This window comes from Oryctolagus cuniculus, chromosome 13, assembly GCF_964237555.1.
Source record: "Oryctolagus cuniculus chromosome 13, mOryCun1.1, whole genome shotgun sequence".
NCBI lineage: Eukaryota > Metazoa > Chordata > Mammalia > Lagomorpha > Leporidae > Oryctolagus > Oryctolagus cuniculus.
In genome coordinates, this window is record NC_091444.1 from 65,641,342 (window position 1) to 65,657,008 (window position 15,667).

General features: G+C 58.0%; 1 protein-coding gene across 4 annotated transcripts in view; it reads left to right on the forward strand.

The window, feature by feature from the left end:
- Nucleotides 1-15,667, forward strand: part of KIF26B (kinesin family member 26B) — a 517,449-nt gene that overhangs the window by 494,695 nt on the left and 7,087 nt on the right. For all 4 annotated transcript variants that reach the window (XM_051820805.2, XM_051820806.2, XM_008268162.4 and 1 more), the window contains 4 exons: nucleotides 459-621; nucleotides 1,505-4,922; nucleotides 12,413-12,615; nucleotides 12,999-13,149. In XM_051820805.2, coding sequence (XP_051676765.2) covers nucleotides 459-621; nucleotides 1,505-4,922; nucleotides 12,413-12,615; nucleotides 12,999-13,149 — 3,935 coding nt within the window. The remainder of the gene's footprint in view (nucleotides 1-458; nucleotides 622-1,504; nucleotides 4,923-12,412; nucleotides 12,616-12,998; nucleotides 13,150-15,667) is intronic.

The following is a 15,667-nucleotide window of genomic DNA, read 5'->3' on the forward strand; positions in this document are numbered from 1 at the left end:
CTAGTCCTGGTTGGGGCGCCGGATTCTGTCCCGGTTGCCCCTCTTCCAGGCCAGCTCTCTGCTGTGGCCAGGGAGTGCAGTGGAGGATGGCCCAGGTCCTTGGGCCCTGCACCCCATGGGAGACCAGGAAAAGCACCTGGCTCCTGGCTCCTGCCATCGGATCAGCGCGGTGCGCCGGCCGCAGCGCGCCGGCCGCGGCGGCCATTGGAGGGTGAACCAACGGCAAAGGAAGACCTTTCTCTCTGTCTCTCTCTCTCACTGTCCACTCTGCCTGTCAAAAAAAAATATATATATATATACATATATATATATATATATATATACCATTTAAAACAAAACAAAACAAAAAGCCGCCACCACCCACAACAACACAGGCGGGTACTGAGCTGAAGTCCTCCCCTGACAGCCGAAGCGAAGCGTGGCGCACTGATGCAGCCTTCGTTCACTGTGTTGGACAGGGAGAGCAAGCTCACCATGCTGCTGCGGGAGTCCCTGGGGAACATGAACTGTCGCACCACCATGATCGCGCACATCTCGGCCGCGGCCGGCAACTATGCGGAAACCCTGTCCACCATCCAGATCGCCTCGAGGGTCTTGAGGATGAAGAAGAAGAAGACGAAGGTAAGGAGCTTGCGGGGTGTGGGGGGGCATGAAGGAACCGAGTCAGGAGAAACCACATCAGTGCTGCTGATCCCCGGGCTGCAGAGACATGTGGACAGGGGTCTGCTGCACTGTCCACCTCGAGGCAGACGGTCCTGTCCCCTCCCCCAGCTGGCGCTGCCCCCAGTGTCCGCGTGGCCCACGTGAGGTGGCACAGGTGGCCTGCTACTTTGAGATGAAGGAGTGGGAGGGGTGTTGGGAGAGAAGCCCCGGGTTTCTCTTGCGTCCCTTGGTCCTTTGTGGCTGCAGGCTGAGTCGGCTCCCTTAATTGCTCACCAGGTGCCCCTTCTGCCGCCGCCTGTCCAGGAGCCGTTTTCTGGCTGTCGGGTTTGTCCTATCAATGCAATGCTTTCTAGAGCATGCTGAGAGCCTGCCGGAAGCCCCTGGCTTGTGTGAGCAGGGCAGGGGCAGCATGACAGTGCTGGGGAAGACAGTGGGGACCCTGCACCCTCAGATCCAGGGTCACCCGGTGACTTGTGGGGCTTCATTTTCTTTTTCCCCTTTAAAAAGAACCATTTAATACGACAGGCTCTCCAGGTGGCATTCTGTGGCACCCGGTGACCCCTCAGTCTTAGGAAGTCAGGCAAGGCCTGGACCAGTCACCTCTTTGCACGCACAGGCTCAGTTTCCCCAGTGTGCCGTTCAGGGCTTGCTCCTCACATGTGCAGCTGGGACTTGGGGCATGGCGGGGTGCTGGCAAGCCCACAGGCAGGGAGGCCAGCCAGGGTGGCCTTGCAGGGCCCGTGCTCAGTCAGCGGCACCCCCATGTGCCGGGTGACGCTGGGCATGCCGGGAGGGCCGCCTCGGCAGAGCCCCCTGCTGACGGCGGTTCTCTGCCCTGCAGTACACGTCGAGTTCCTCTGGGGGAGAGAGCTCCTGTGAAGAAGGCAGAATGCGCAGGCCCACGCAGCTGCGCCCCTTCCACGCCAGGGCCGCCGTGGACGACTTCCCCATGGCCCACCTGTCCAGCGACCCCGACTACTCCTCCAGCAGCGAGCAGTCCTGTGACACGGTCATCTACATCGGGCCCAACGGCACGGCCCTTTCGGACAAGGAGCTCACCGACAACGAGGGCCCGCCGGACTTTGTCCCCATCGTGCCGGCCCTGCAGAAGAGCCGGGGCGACAGCCGGGCCATGGAGGCGGCCGAGGCCAGCGCCAGCAAACCCGAACGGGACTGCCTGAAGTGCAACACGTTTGCCGAGTTGCAGGAGCGGCTGGACTGCATCGACGGCAGCGAAGAGCCCAGCAAGTTTCCTTTCGAGGAGCTGCCTGTCCAGTTTGGGGCAGAGCAGGCGAGCAAGGGCCCCCCGCTGAGCCGCGCTGCTGGGGCGAGCCCGCTGTCTGAGTCCGATCAGGAAGACGATGGCTCAGCCGGCCAGCTGGCCGACAGAGAAGGCACGGAGCCCTCCGCCTCCAAGATGCAGAGCAACCACTCGCCTGTGCCAGCCCCGGCCTCGCCGAGGAGCATCCCGGGCAGCAGCAGTGGCGGCCAGCACGGCACGTCCCAGCTCGCGCAGAGCCCCAGCCTCCAGAGCAGCCGGGAGAGCCTGAACTCCTGCGGCTTTGTGGAGGGCAAGCCCAGGCCCATGGGCTCCCCCCGGCTGGGTGTCGCCAGCCTGTCCAAGACCTCCGAGTACAAACCGCCCAGCTCTCCCTCCCAGAGGTGCAAAGTCTACACCCAGAAGGGCGTCCTGCCCAGCCCGGCCCCCCTGCCTCCCTTGAGCAAGGACTCTGGGGTGGCCTCGAGCGAGTCCTTGCTGCAGCCCGAAGTGCGCACCCCTCCGGTGGGAATGAGCCCGCAGGTGGTGAAGAAGTCCATGTCTGCTGGGAGCTCCGGGTTCCCGGCCACCCCCGGGGAGGACGAGCCTCAGGCAGCCACCCCGCCGGACGCCAAGAAGGAGATCCTGAGCACCACGACGGTGACGGTGCAGCAGCCGCTGGAGCTGAACGGCGAGGACGAGCTGGTGTTCACACTGGTGGAGGAGCTGACCATCAGCGGGGTGCTGGACAGCGGCCGCCCCACCAGCATCATCAGCTTCAACAGCGACTGCTCCGTGCAGGCCCTGGCCTCGGGCTCACGCCCCGTCAGCATCATCAGCAGTATCAGCGAGGACCTGGAGTGCTGCTCCAGCGTGGCCCCTGTCTCCGAGGTCAGCATCACGCAGTTCCTGCCCCTGCCCAAGCTGGGCCTCGACGAGAAAGCTCGGGAGACCGGGAGCCGCCGCTCCTCCATCAGCTCCTGGCTGAGCGAGATGAGCACAGGCAGTGACGGGGAGCAGTCGTGCCACAGTTTCATAGCCCAGACGTGTTTCGGGCACGGGGAGGCGATGGCAGAGCCTCCGGCCTCGGAGTTTGTCAGCAGCATCCCAAACGCCGCCGTGGTGTGCAGAGAAAAGCCGGCAGCGGGCCCCGACAACCTGCTCATCCTGTCTGAAATGGGCGGGGAAGAGTCCTTCAACAAGGCCACCCCTATCAAAGGCTGCAAAATATCCACCTTGGGCAAGGCCATGGTCACGATCTCCAACACAGCCAACCTGAGCAGCTGCGAAGGGTACATCCCCATGAAGACCAACATCACGGTGTACCCCTGCATCGCCATGAGCCCCCGGAGCATCCAAGAGCCCGAGCTAGGCGGCGCCACCCCCAAAGCAGCCCCCAGGGCTGCCCAGGCCCGGGAGAGTAAGGAAACTGCGGCAAAGAAAGAGATGAAATTTGAGGACCCCTGGCTGAAGCGAGAAGAGGAGGTAAAGAAAGAGAATGCTTACCCCTGTGAAGAGAGTGCGAGGCTCGAGATGGCAATGGGGCCCTCCAAGCCGGAGGCCAGGGCAGAGCAGGAGCAGGACCGGAAGCCCAGCCCTGAGGACAGGCTGAGCGGCAGCAGCTGTGGGAGCGGCGGCGAGGTGTCCGCCTCCCCGGGGCAGGATAGCTTCCGGAGGGTGGTGGATGGCTGCGAGGGGGCTCTGCCGGCTCTGGCTGCCCAGAGCCCCGTGCACCCTAGCAGGAGCCTCAAGTCGAGCAGCCTTCCCAGGGCGTCTCAGAAAGGCAGCAGGCAGGAGGAGCCAGACGGCCTTTTCTTCCACTGTGCAGCTGACAGCAAGGCCGCCCTGGACCGGAAGGTGGCTTCCCCGAAGCACTGTGTCCTGGCCCGGCCCAAAGGGACTCCACCTCTGCCTCCCGTCCGAAAGTCCAGCTTGGACCAGAAGAACCGGGCCAGCCCCCAGCACAGTGCCAGCAGTAGCAGCAGCACGGGCAGCCCCTTGAACCAGCCAGCCACCTTCCTGGCCAGCTTCCCTGAGGAGGCCAGCGGCGCAGGCAAGGGCAAGGACCCCAGCAGTGGCGGCGGCGGCGGCAGCAGCAGCAGCAGCAGCAGCAGCAAGCTCTTCAGTGCCAAGCTGGAGCAGCTGGCCAGTAGGACCAACTCCCTGGGCAGGGCCACAGTCAGCCACTACGAGTGTCTCTCGCTGGAGAGGGCGGAGAGCCTGTCCTCCATGAGCTCCCGCATGCATGCCGGCAAAGACAGCACCATGCCCCGAGCCGGCAGGAGCCCGGGCCGCAGCGCTGGGGGGTCGCCGCCCACCTGCGGCCTGCCCCAGTCGGCTGGGGCCTCGCCCAAAGCCAGCCAGTCCAAGATGTCAGCCGTGAGCAAGCTCCTGCTGGCCAGTCCCAAGGCGCGCGGCCTGTCCACTTCCACCACCAAAACCCTCAGCTTCTCAACCAAGTCCCTGCCGCAGTCGGTGGGCCAGAGCGCCAGCTTGCCCCCCAGCGGGAAGCACATGTCCTGGTCCACGCAGTCCCTGAGCAGGAACCGCAGCTCGGGACTGGCTTCCAAGCTGCCGCTGCGAGCCGTCAACGGGCGCATCTCGGAGCTGCTGCAGGGCAGCGCGGGCGCCCGCGGCTTGCAGCTGCGGGCCGGGCCCGAGGCGGAGGAGCGCGGCGGGGCTCCCGCGGAGGACAAGCCGGCGGCTGCGCACCTGCTGCCTTCGCCCTACAGCAAGATCACGCCGCCCCGCAAGCCCCACCGCTGCAGCAGCGGCCATGGCAGTGACAACAGCAGCGTGTTGAGCGGGGAGCTCCCGCCGGCCATGGGGAAGACGGCCTTGTTCTACCACAGCGGCGGCAGCAGCGGCTACGAGAGCATGATGAGGGACAGCGAGGCCACGGGCAGCGCGTCCTCCGCCCAGGACTCCATGAGCGAGAACAGCAGCTCCGTGGGCGGCAGGTGCCGGAGCCTGAAAGCCCCGAAGAAGCGGTCGGCGTCAGGTAGGCTCGGGGGCCCCCGGGGTGGGCAGAGGGCTCTGCACGGGCACCAGTGCCCCAGGTAGGGGGTGAGGAGGCCTGGTGGGTAGGAGGCTTGGTCTCTCCCTTGCCCTGCCCGGGGCTGTCACGCTGTGCCCCAGGACTGTAGCGTCCTCCTGTTGTGTGTGTATCTTTAGACCTGAGGCTGGGACTGGCCCTTGCTCAGGTGGGAGCCCGGGCCAAGGTGCCTGGTGCACAAGGAGGACCCCGGGACAGGCTCTTCCTCTACCGCGGCCCTCATTGCAGACCCGGAGCTGTGGGTTTATCTGCTCAGGGGGCCACAGTACTAGGGGCTCAGAGCCTTCCAGGGGACCAGCTTCTCTCGGGACCTCATGGCCGTAGAAGCCCACATGGAGGGCAGGTGGCCTCCGGGTCCCTGGCCACCTCCTGCAGTGACACTAACCATGCAATAGGAGCGGCCCTTCCCCCTCCCTAGCCCAAAGACCCTGGACGGAAGTCACATCTGCACACTGCCAGGGGCCGAGCAGTGCCCCACTGTGAGTGCTCCCCCAACACACACACGGGGTGGTTGGGGGGATGGTCTGGCTTGCTGTTGGGGAGGTCTTTGTCCTGTCTACCAATCTCCTGCCATGTCTCCTGACATGGAAAGACCACTTGTTAAGTGGAGTTTTGGGAGACACATGGCAGTGAATTACGATGGGCAAGTAGAAGAAACCCCAAGTTAGAGCTCATGGCCTGGCAGCCATGGGGTGGAGGAGGGTGGAGAGAGAGAGAGAGAAGAAATAGGACCAACAGTTATCACGAGGGGCCAGTGCTGTGGTGCAGCGGGTTAAAGCCCTGGCCTGCAGTGCCAGCATCCCATATGGGTGCTGGTTCAAGTCCTGGCTGCTCCACTTCCAGCTCCCTGCTATGTACCTGGGAAAGCAGCAGAGGATGGCCAAGCGCTTGGGCCCCCCCCACCTATATGGGAGACCCAGAAGAAGCTCCTCACTCCTGGCTTCAGATCAACTCAGCTCTGGCCATTGCAGCCATCTGGGGAGTGAACCAGTGGATGGAAGACCTCTCTCTTTGTCTGTACCTCTCTCTGTAACTCTTTCAAATAAATAAAATAAATCTTAAAGGAAAAAAAAGGTACCAAGAACAACTTAAGCTGCTTGAGAATTTTGCTGGAATCATCTCTGCTCTTAAATGGCTTCCAAAGAAATGATCCCTACTTATTCTTTAGCCTAAGGACTTGTTTTTTGTTGTTATTGTTAGAAAATCGCTTCTCAGTCTTTTGGCTAAGATCAAGTGTAGAAGCAGAGAAAGACAGAGCTCCCGTCCACAGGTGCACTGCACAAATGCGTGTGGTGTAGGGGCTGGAGCCAGCATCTGGGACCTCAGTCTAGGCCTCTCATGTGGGTGGCAGGGACCCAGTGACTTGAGCCATCATCTGTTGCCTTCCAGAGTCTGCATCCGCACGCAGCTGGCAGTAAGCAGCTAGAGCCAGGAGTCACACCCAGGCATTCTGCTGTGGGGTGCGTGGCCAAACACCCATGCTGGCACTTGTAATTGTTTAGGGAAACAAAATCTTACATAGAGCCCCGCGTGCAATTGTGTACCTTGGTTGTGGCGAGGGACAGCAAGCCCTGGAGCGTTCCAGGGCAGATGTAAGGGCCGTGGTCCACGCACATCAGAGACCACGAGTCTCCCTCCGATCCACTCAGCTTCACGGCGGGCCTGTGCAGGTTTAGGTCCTCAGACATTCTGCTCTAACTAGCCCCCCGCACACACACACAAGCCACGAGACACGGCTGTGAGGACGTGGCCTCCTGAGCGAGTTCAGGCACCATCACGGCTGTCGGCGCCCTGATGTCTTCATTCCCCAGGTGGCGTGTGTCTCCGTCCTCAACACACCGGGACTGGGCTCTGCTTCACCCGAGGGTCACAGCAACAGACCTTGGGGCAGAACCCCAGATAGGACGAGTGAGAAGTGGAAAGCCACTCGTTGTACCATCACGGCTGCTGTGACCTAGTGTCAGGGCCAGGGCACTGAAATAGATACTGAAAATAAGAATGTTAATCTCAGCCAGCGTCTTAGTGGGGAAAAAAAGAATCTGCTAGCCTTCCCGGACCTGATTAAATTGTGTTAGTGGCCCTGCTCTTCTGAGAGCAAATGGTGGTGTGAGTGTGATGTGTGCTGTGCAGCCCCATGCATTCCAGCGCTAGAGAGCCTTTCTGTGTCCTTGAACTTAGTGCTATGAGCCCACAGCATTCTTTAACTCTCTTCTTCAACACTCGCCTTTTTTGATTTGGCGGTCACACTGCGGGAGAGGGGAAGAGAAATGTCAAGAAAACAGATGTATAAAATACCTGTGTGGAGAGGAGGCAGCAAGTTTTTTTTTTCTTTTCTTTTCTTTTTTTTTTTGGACAGGCAGAGTTACACAGAGAGAGAGACAGAGAGAAAGGTCTTCCTTCCATTGGTTCACCCCCCAAATGGCCTCCATGGCTGGCGCACTGTGCCAATCCAAAGCCAGGAGCCAGGTGCTTCTCCTGGTCTCCCATGTGGGTGCAGGGCCCAAGCACCTGGGCCATCCTCCACTGCCTTCCCAGGCCACAGCAGAGAGCTGGACGGGAAGAGGAGCAACCAGGACAGAATCCGGCACCCCAACTGGCTCTAGAACCCAGGGTACCGGCACCGCAGGTGGAGGATTAGCCTAGTGAGCCGCGGCGCCAGCCAACAAGTTCTTTTCATGTGCTTGTAGTAATCTGTGTCCCTTCATAAATGCTGTCCTCGGAGGGCATCTGGGTGGGCCAGGCCCTGGGGGAAACCGGGGTGCACCACGCTACCCAGGAGAGGGGCTGGAGCACGCCTGGGACCTTGGTGAGCAGCGCCGGCCACAGATGCAGTGCCCTGTGAGGCAGGTGGCAGTAGAGATGGGCTCATTTCAGGTTAGGTGACCTTGTCTAGCTTATTTATGATGATTATTAAGAGAAATGCTGGCTGTCAGGTCTGATCAGCATAAATCAAAAGCAACTTCTTTAAGGGAAGCCATAAAATTCTTGAAATTCTGGACTGGATGGCTCCCGTTCACAATTACTGGAGGTGCTTGGAATGGCAGAGGAGGCAAGCGCTTATCTTTTATCAGAGATGGCTTTGGAAATTGGAAAATGGTAATGCTTCAGTTATTTCCTTAGTAAAAATGAATGAGAGCTGTATCACTGGGAGAACAACCTTGAGCTCTCTCATCCTTTGTGGTGCCGGCGCTGTGGTGCAGCGGGTTAAAGCCCCAGCCTGCAGCGCTGGTATCCCATATGGGCGCCGGTTTAGTCCCAGCTGCTCCTCTTTCGATGCAGCTCTCTGCTATGGCCTGGGAAAGCAGTGGGAAGATGGCCCAAGTCCTTGGGCCCCTGCACCCATGTGGGAAACCCGGAAGAAGCTCCTGGCTTTGGATCAGCTCAGCTCTAGCCGTTGTAGTCATTTGGGGAGTGAACCAGCGGAATGGAAGACCTGTCTCTCTCTTTCAAATAAATAAAGTAATTCTTTAAAAAAAAAAAAAAAAAGGAAGTGGTAAGGTGAGAGACCCTTGGAGTTAATTCACTCATGCATCCACAGCTCCTTGCCAGCCCCTCCATGATCAATGAGATGCAGTCTGTGAGGCCTGCAGTCATGCATGAGAGCCGTGGTGGCCAGCCCAGGTGGGGGGCACGTGTCTGCCTGACAGTGTGCGTGTACATTGGCATAGACGTGTTTGTGCAGCCATGGCACCCACTAACACGACCACATCCCTCCTGTGTCACCTATTACACTACCTGTGCTCTCCCCTCCAACACTCTTTGTCTTCTTCCTCTGGCCCCTTACACTTGACCCCAACCCTGGTGTGTCACCTCCTTGGCTTCCTTCTCTTGCTTTCTCTGTCTCAGGATGAATGGGGAAATCTGATGGTGGGATGAGTACTGTGGTCTGACATTCATGCCCGCCAGCAGGAGGCCCGAGTCTGGGGGAGCAGCAGCCAGAATGCCCGTGTGAGGGCTGCCTCGAGGGAAGTCAGGCCAGGCACGCGTGTTGGTTCTGGAACCTGCCTGCACGTGAGCTCCTGTGAGGCCTCTTCTGCCACTGGTGCCCAGCACTGAGCGGGTTCAAGTTTCCATTGGAAACTGGCAAACAGCTCGTTGACTGGTTAGTTGGTTTCTTGGCAGCATAGACCTAAAAAAGTAAGCTCGTATTTCTTTTCTACATATATCCTCCTATCTCGCGCTGCTTGCAAGAAGCCCTGGAAATGTTGAATCTGGTCTGCTATTTCCTTGGTCATTCCAAGCACTAAATGCCAGGCCCTCCCACCTCTTGGTGCCGAGCAAACATTCTGGATGTGTGATTTGCCGCCTGTGGTGATGCCCCCGGGATGCCAGGCTCGGTTCACAGGGTGCTGCACGGATACTGTGACTAATCGCTCCTCACCAGGGCCTGAGAGCACTGAGCTTGGCTCTGCCGACCCTTTGCCGCTCACTGGCTTCTCAGGGCCGTCCTGCTTTTGTTTGAAGGAATTTAAGAAACAGTGGCCATGGACTGAATGAAAACTGGAGGAAATCCGGGCGTTTGCTGGCAGATGTAAGATTTCCAGAGTGCCTGTAAGAGAACCAACCTAGAGACAGATGAGAAAGGGTTCAGAATGGGAGAACTTTCAGGAATGTAAAGTTGGGGGGAAGGGAAGAAACACAGGCGACTGCTCCATGGTGGCTGAATAGAGGTTCTGTGTTCAGGATTCATTCTATCTACAGAGAAGGACCAAAATAACAAGTAAGCAATTGCACTGTGAGAGTCTAGCTGAGCACACTGGAACCCAGCAGGCACAGGGACCCGGATGGACAGTGAAGAGGGGGCAACAAAGCACACAGCACTCGGGACCCCAGCCCCCCAGCAGGAAAAGGGTAAGCAAGAGCCCCTGAAGACCTTGTCTCCAGGGAGGCTGGACAGCAGCAGTCTTAGCAACAGGAGGGAGCCACAGTGGTCAGAGGCGTGGCGCCCAGCAAAGGAGAGCTCCCTGGAGTGTATGTGGCAGTTTCGCTTCAGAGGGGGAGCTTATGTGCTCTTCCCACAACCCCTAGACCACAGGTTGCAGCAATAGCAGGTACGCTACCACCTGCAACACCGGCATCCCACATAAGGCACCTGTCGGAGTCCCAGCTGCTTGCTGCACTTCCAGTCCAGCTCCCTGATGATGTACCTGGAAAGCAATAGAGCATGGCCCAGATGCGTGGGCCCCTGCACCCACATGGGGGACCTGGAGAAGCTCCTGGCTGTGCCTGACCCAGCCCCGGCTGCTGCAGCCATTTGGGGAGTGGACCAGCAGATGAAAGGCCTCTCCCTCTTTCAAATAAATAAAATCTTAAAAAAAAAACTTTTAAAAAAAGATTATATATGGGGGCCAGCGCCATGGCTCACTTGGTCAATCCTCTGCCTGCAGTGCTGGCATCCCATATGAGCGCCGGGTTCTAGTCCCAGTTGCTCCTCTTCCTGTCCAGCTCTCTGCTGTGGCCCGGGAAGGCAGTGGAGGATGGCCCAAGTGCTTGGGCCCTGCACCCATGTGGGAGACCAGGAGGAAGCAGCTGGCTCCTGGCTTCGGACTGGCATAGTTCCAGCCATGGCGGCCATTTGGGGGGTGAACCAATGGAAGGAAGACCTTTCTCTCTCTCTCTCTCACTGTCTAACTCTGCCTGTCAAATAAAAAAATTAAAATTAAAATTAAAAAAAAAGATTATATATGACAAACCCTCAACCAAAATCATACTGAATGGGGAAAAGCTGAAAGCATTTCCTCTAAGATCTGGGAGGAGACAAGGATGTCCAGTCTTACCCCTTCTATTCAAAGACATAAAAGGCATACAAATAGGAAAGGAGGAATGCAAATTATAACTGTTTGCAGATTACATGATTCTGTATAGAGAGAAACCTAAAGATTCAACCAAGAGACTATTTGAATTGGTAAACAGATTCAATAAAATTGCAGGGTGCAAAATCAACACTCAATAGCACTTTTTTTCTACGAAAGAAATCGTAAGAGCAACCCCATTCACAATTGTTCTCCCATAATAAAACATCTTGGAATAAATTTACGTAAGGATGGGAAAGTTCTCAATAATTAAAATTATGAAAGAATAATGAAAAACATTGTACAGGAGAAGTGAACTCTGCTCTGAGCGTCCCTGCCTGGCTCCTGACAGCCGCCCATGGCTCCGGCTGCCACGGGGAGCTGCAGTGGTCCTGTGGTTTTCACACTCCTGGCTCCCTGGAGTAGGTGGTGAGCAGGCAGCCCCGGGTCTTGGTCTCCTTGTTCTGTACAGGAGAATTCTGGATCTTCTCTCGGAGGTACCGGCGCGTGAACTTGAGTTTTCCTTCAGCATAGCCGGGAGGAAGTACAACTCGTTTCTTTCTGGGAGGGCCTTCAGCTTGAGCAGGTCACACAGGCACAGCGCTCAGCAGGAAGAATGCCCCTCCCTGCCCCTGTCGGCATTAGGGCTGGGGGCTCCTTGGAGATTCTTGCCTGTGCTTCTGTGACCTTTGCTGACTGACGGTGTCATCGGGGTGGCGCTGGTGCCTGCATTAGTCCCTGGTAACAGGCAGGCATCTGCCGGGTCCCCCAGACAAGCCGCAGGGCCATGCCATCATCCAGTGCCCAGGGCTGCCCGACCCGGGGCTCCCAAAGCTGAATCACACGCGGCCCAGGCTCTCAGCGCCGGTAGCAAAGGCTTCTTCAAACTCTGGAATGGAGCAGCCATCGGTTCAGAGTGAAGTTAGATCACACTCGCTTCAGCTTCAGGACAAACGTGCTGGGACCATGTGGTCACTGCCCAACAAGTCTCCTTCCAGAAGAATGCAGGCCTCCAAAGACATCCACCCCAACCCTAACCCCACCGGGAGAAGCAGCCGGCATCCCACCGTTACAGGCTTCCCTTTCAAATAGTCAGGTCTAGGGAGACCAAAACCTCCCACAGGGGGCTGGTGCTCTGGCGTGGTGGGTCAAGCGGTAAGGCCACCGCCTGTGACACCAGCATCCCATGTGGGAGCCGGTTGGAGTCCTGGGGGCTCCTCTTCCCATCCAGCTCCCTGCTGGATGAACGTAGGGCTGCTGCTGCCCCAAGAACACGGTGCTTTCCAGAACTCCTACAACTACAGGACCAGCGCTGGCACCTGGTGCCGTCACCTAGCCTGGGGAGGACCTGCCAGTGTGGCCAGGCTTCCGGGCTGGGAGTCCTGGGGGGAGGGGCGTGTCGCATAGGATGCAACTGGGAGTGGCTCCTAAGGGTAGGGTGGGGTTCTGGCTGAGCTCCTGTAGGAGAGGGCCAAGTGCCGGCTCAGGGGGTGAACGCTGAGGCAGGGGTGGGAGGCGGCCACGTGTCAGACACAGCTCTGCTGCACATCACAGGGGGCCGGGGCGACCCCATCACTTGCCTCAATGTAATATTTAAAGCTAGAAACTCCGACAGATGACCTCTGGGCCTGTCCTCCTCTCTAGGTGCCCAGCGACGGAGACTGATCCCAGCCTTGTCCCTGGACACCGCCTCCCCGGTGCGGAAGCCCGCCAACAGCACGGGGGGCCGCTGGGTGGACGGCCCCTTGCGGAGCACCCAGAGGGGCCTCGGAGAGCCTTTTGAGATCAAAGTCTACGAGATCGATGACGTGGAACGCCTGCAGCGCCGACGCGGGGGCGCCAGCAAGGTGAGGCCTCCCGCCCTGAGGAGGGGGCTCAGACTCAGGGGGCTTCCCTGCGGCTTCTGGTGGGGGTGGCAGGCAGTGGGCGTCCATCCCAGCAGAGGGGCCTCTGGACAGAGACTGTAGAGAGAGTGCAACACTGCCAGCGCTGAGATGCTGTACATCTGGGCCCTGGCCTGGTCCCAAGGTTGCCCACCCCTGTGGCAGACCAGCCTTTGCCCAACAGGGCACAGACGCCCAGAGGGGGCCTGGGGTGGGCTGGGGTGGGCTGTCTGAGCCGGCTGCGGTCCTTGCCTTCTTCTTGACCATCCCTATGGGTGCTGCCTTTGAGAAGGGGTTGACGCACGGGGTCCTCTCCTGCACCCACCCCATCTCTTCCTCTCCTCCAGGAGGTCATGTGCTTCAATGCAAAGCTGAAGATTCTGGAGCATCGCCAGCAGAGGATCGCGGAAGTCCGAGCCAAGTACGAGTGGCTGATGAAGGAGCTGGAGACGACCAAGCAGTACCTGATGCTGGATCCCAACAAGTGGCTCAGTGAATGTGAGGCTCGTCGCCGGGGCTGCCGTGGCGGGTCCACCAGCTGGCCGGGTGGCACCTGCCCTAGGGCGAACCCTACACAGAGTGTGTCTGTATCCCGGGGCCTGGCTCGCCCCTCCGTACCGCACTCAGTGTGCAATCCCGCTCTCCCGGGGCTGGGCAGGAGGCTGCAGGGGCAGCAGAGAGGGGTGGATATTGTCCTTGCAAGATTATTTCTTATGGGTCTCCGTCCGGAGCACCTGAAAATGAGACTCCCTCCCACTCCTGCATGTAGCGAAAGATCACCCAGACAGGAAGGCTGTATTACAAATCTGTTCCTAGGCCACAGAATCCCATTGCTTATCTGGCCTGAAATAGACAAGAATTTATAGAGCCCTTAATAGGGCAGCATGTGCAATCCTAGAAAAGCCTTGCGGAGAAGCCAGAAAGCAAGAAAAACATTTTTGAGTGGAAATAATAATGGCTGCAGTGTTATTTCCGTGTAATAGAAAGCCCAGAGTGACAGTAACCGTCTAATAACAATTCAGAACAATTTTCCTCTCTTTGAGAGACAGATTCAATTGTCTCTTATTTATTTGTTCCTAGCCATTCCATTTCTAGAAAAATAAAACGGAAGTCTGGTCCCAGCTACTGCAGTGCTATGGGGCCCGGTGCTGGCGGACCCAGTGGGAACTGATACGTCAGCAGTGCAGGTGCCAACCTCCCGCCCTGCCCTGGCCAAGGGCTGCTCCCCTCCTGCCCCCAGCCTCCCCTCACACCTGGTCTCCTGGCCCAGCATTCCCTGGTCGCTGTGGAGAATCCGCAGGTGGAGCCAGGAGCTGGCGATGATCCTGGGTGAAGGAGAAAGTGACAGGATTTCTCAGCCTCCCAGCTGTGCCCTGCCACTCGGAACAGCAGGCCTGCATGCGGTCTCCCCTGAGAACCTCCCTGGGGGTCTTACGACTGTAACCAGTCTGCGGAGCAGTGTGCCACGGGCAGCTGCAGCATCTGTCTCGACACCCACAGTCGTACAGACCTGTTCTAGGTGCTGGCTTTTTCCCCACACACCAGCTGTGCGATCCTGGGTAAGATGCTTAACCTCTCTGAGCCTTCAACACCTTAGCAATGAAATGGAAAAAATAACGTGGCCTCCTACATTCTGTGGTTATGAGGAATTAAACAGCTCATGCCAGTGCCCACGATGAGAGCTCAGTGTCTGCTGTCACTGTTAAGCTGTCCCAGAGTTCAAGTAAACATGGGGGCACTTCAAAAAGCCCGTGCGAAATGATGAACTGAAAGATAAGCTTAGGTCGATAAAAAAAAAAAAAAAAAAAGCAGTCTGTCTGTGCCTAGAAGGATGCTCAAGAAGTCCATGGAAGATGTGTCTCATGACAAAACTACGTGTAGACTTCAGAAGCTTTCACACAGAGTAAACTCACCTTTCATTCCATTGCCCCTGAACCCTGTGAAGTGCCTTCTAAGGGAGATGTTACCTTGCAGCCTGCTCGCGTGGTGCGCCACGTCACGGTCTCTGTTTGCCCGGATTTCGAAGATGCGAATTCTTCGTCCAAGGCCGTTTTCAGCCAAGGCACTAATGGGGCAGACAAGATAGGAATGAAGCCATCAGCTAACACCCGGCTGCGGTGTAAGCCTGGGCCTGCCGCTCGGTTCCCTGCCACCTGTGGACACCCTGGTCCATCCTCCCAGAACCCCTGGTCCTCAGTTCCCCTTCATTTTGACTGTTCTCATTAAGTTGGTATTTTTTTTTGAGAGCCACATGCCCAAGGTAGACTTGAAAGTTACCTTCATCTCACAAAGTCCGGTCGTGCCCCGTGGCGGGAGCAAACCTTGGGGCGGATGCGGCTCGGGCGCTCCCTGGTTGCAGCTGCTTACTTCTTGCTTTTGGACTTGAGAAGAATCACTGATCTCTGCTGCCAAGAGAGAGAGAACAGACAGAAGTCTTCATGAACAGGGAAATACAGATTGTTTCTTTCAGAGGAATTGAAAACAAAAATGCACACAACTCAGTGAGGCTGCCTGCTGCCTGTTCCCCCTGGGTGCGGGGCAGGGTATAGGCACACATGCGGGCTGGGGCCCACTTCAGTTTTGGTGCTTTCAAGGCAGTCCGTGAATGTGGCCTGACGTGGTTGTTGTATGGGGGTGCTCTCGTGTCCTCGGAGTGTTAGGCTGCTATGCGGGAGCCCCTGGTCCCTGCCACGCTCCCAGGGAACTCGCCAGTAAGGAGAGGTCAGCTTCTAGTCCAGGCCTCCATGTTTCCGGAGGCTGGTGCAGTTCTCCAGCCAGGCCCATGTGTGTTACCTCATTTCTGTTTGATTCCTCACAGCACCTCCAGGCAGGCAGGGCTGGCAGAGAAGCGGTGGCTGTGCTGAGGCCACTTTTAAGGAAACTGTGCCAGAGGGTACAGAGCTGGTGTGGTCCGGCTGGGAATCAAGTCCAAGGCAAATCCCCTGCCTTGGTTTCCAGGGCCATCCCAATACCCCTGGCCGCCGCCTGTCTCCACTCCCCATCCTGGACCCTTTGC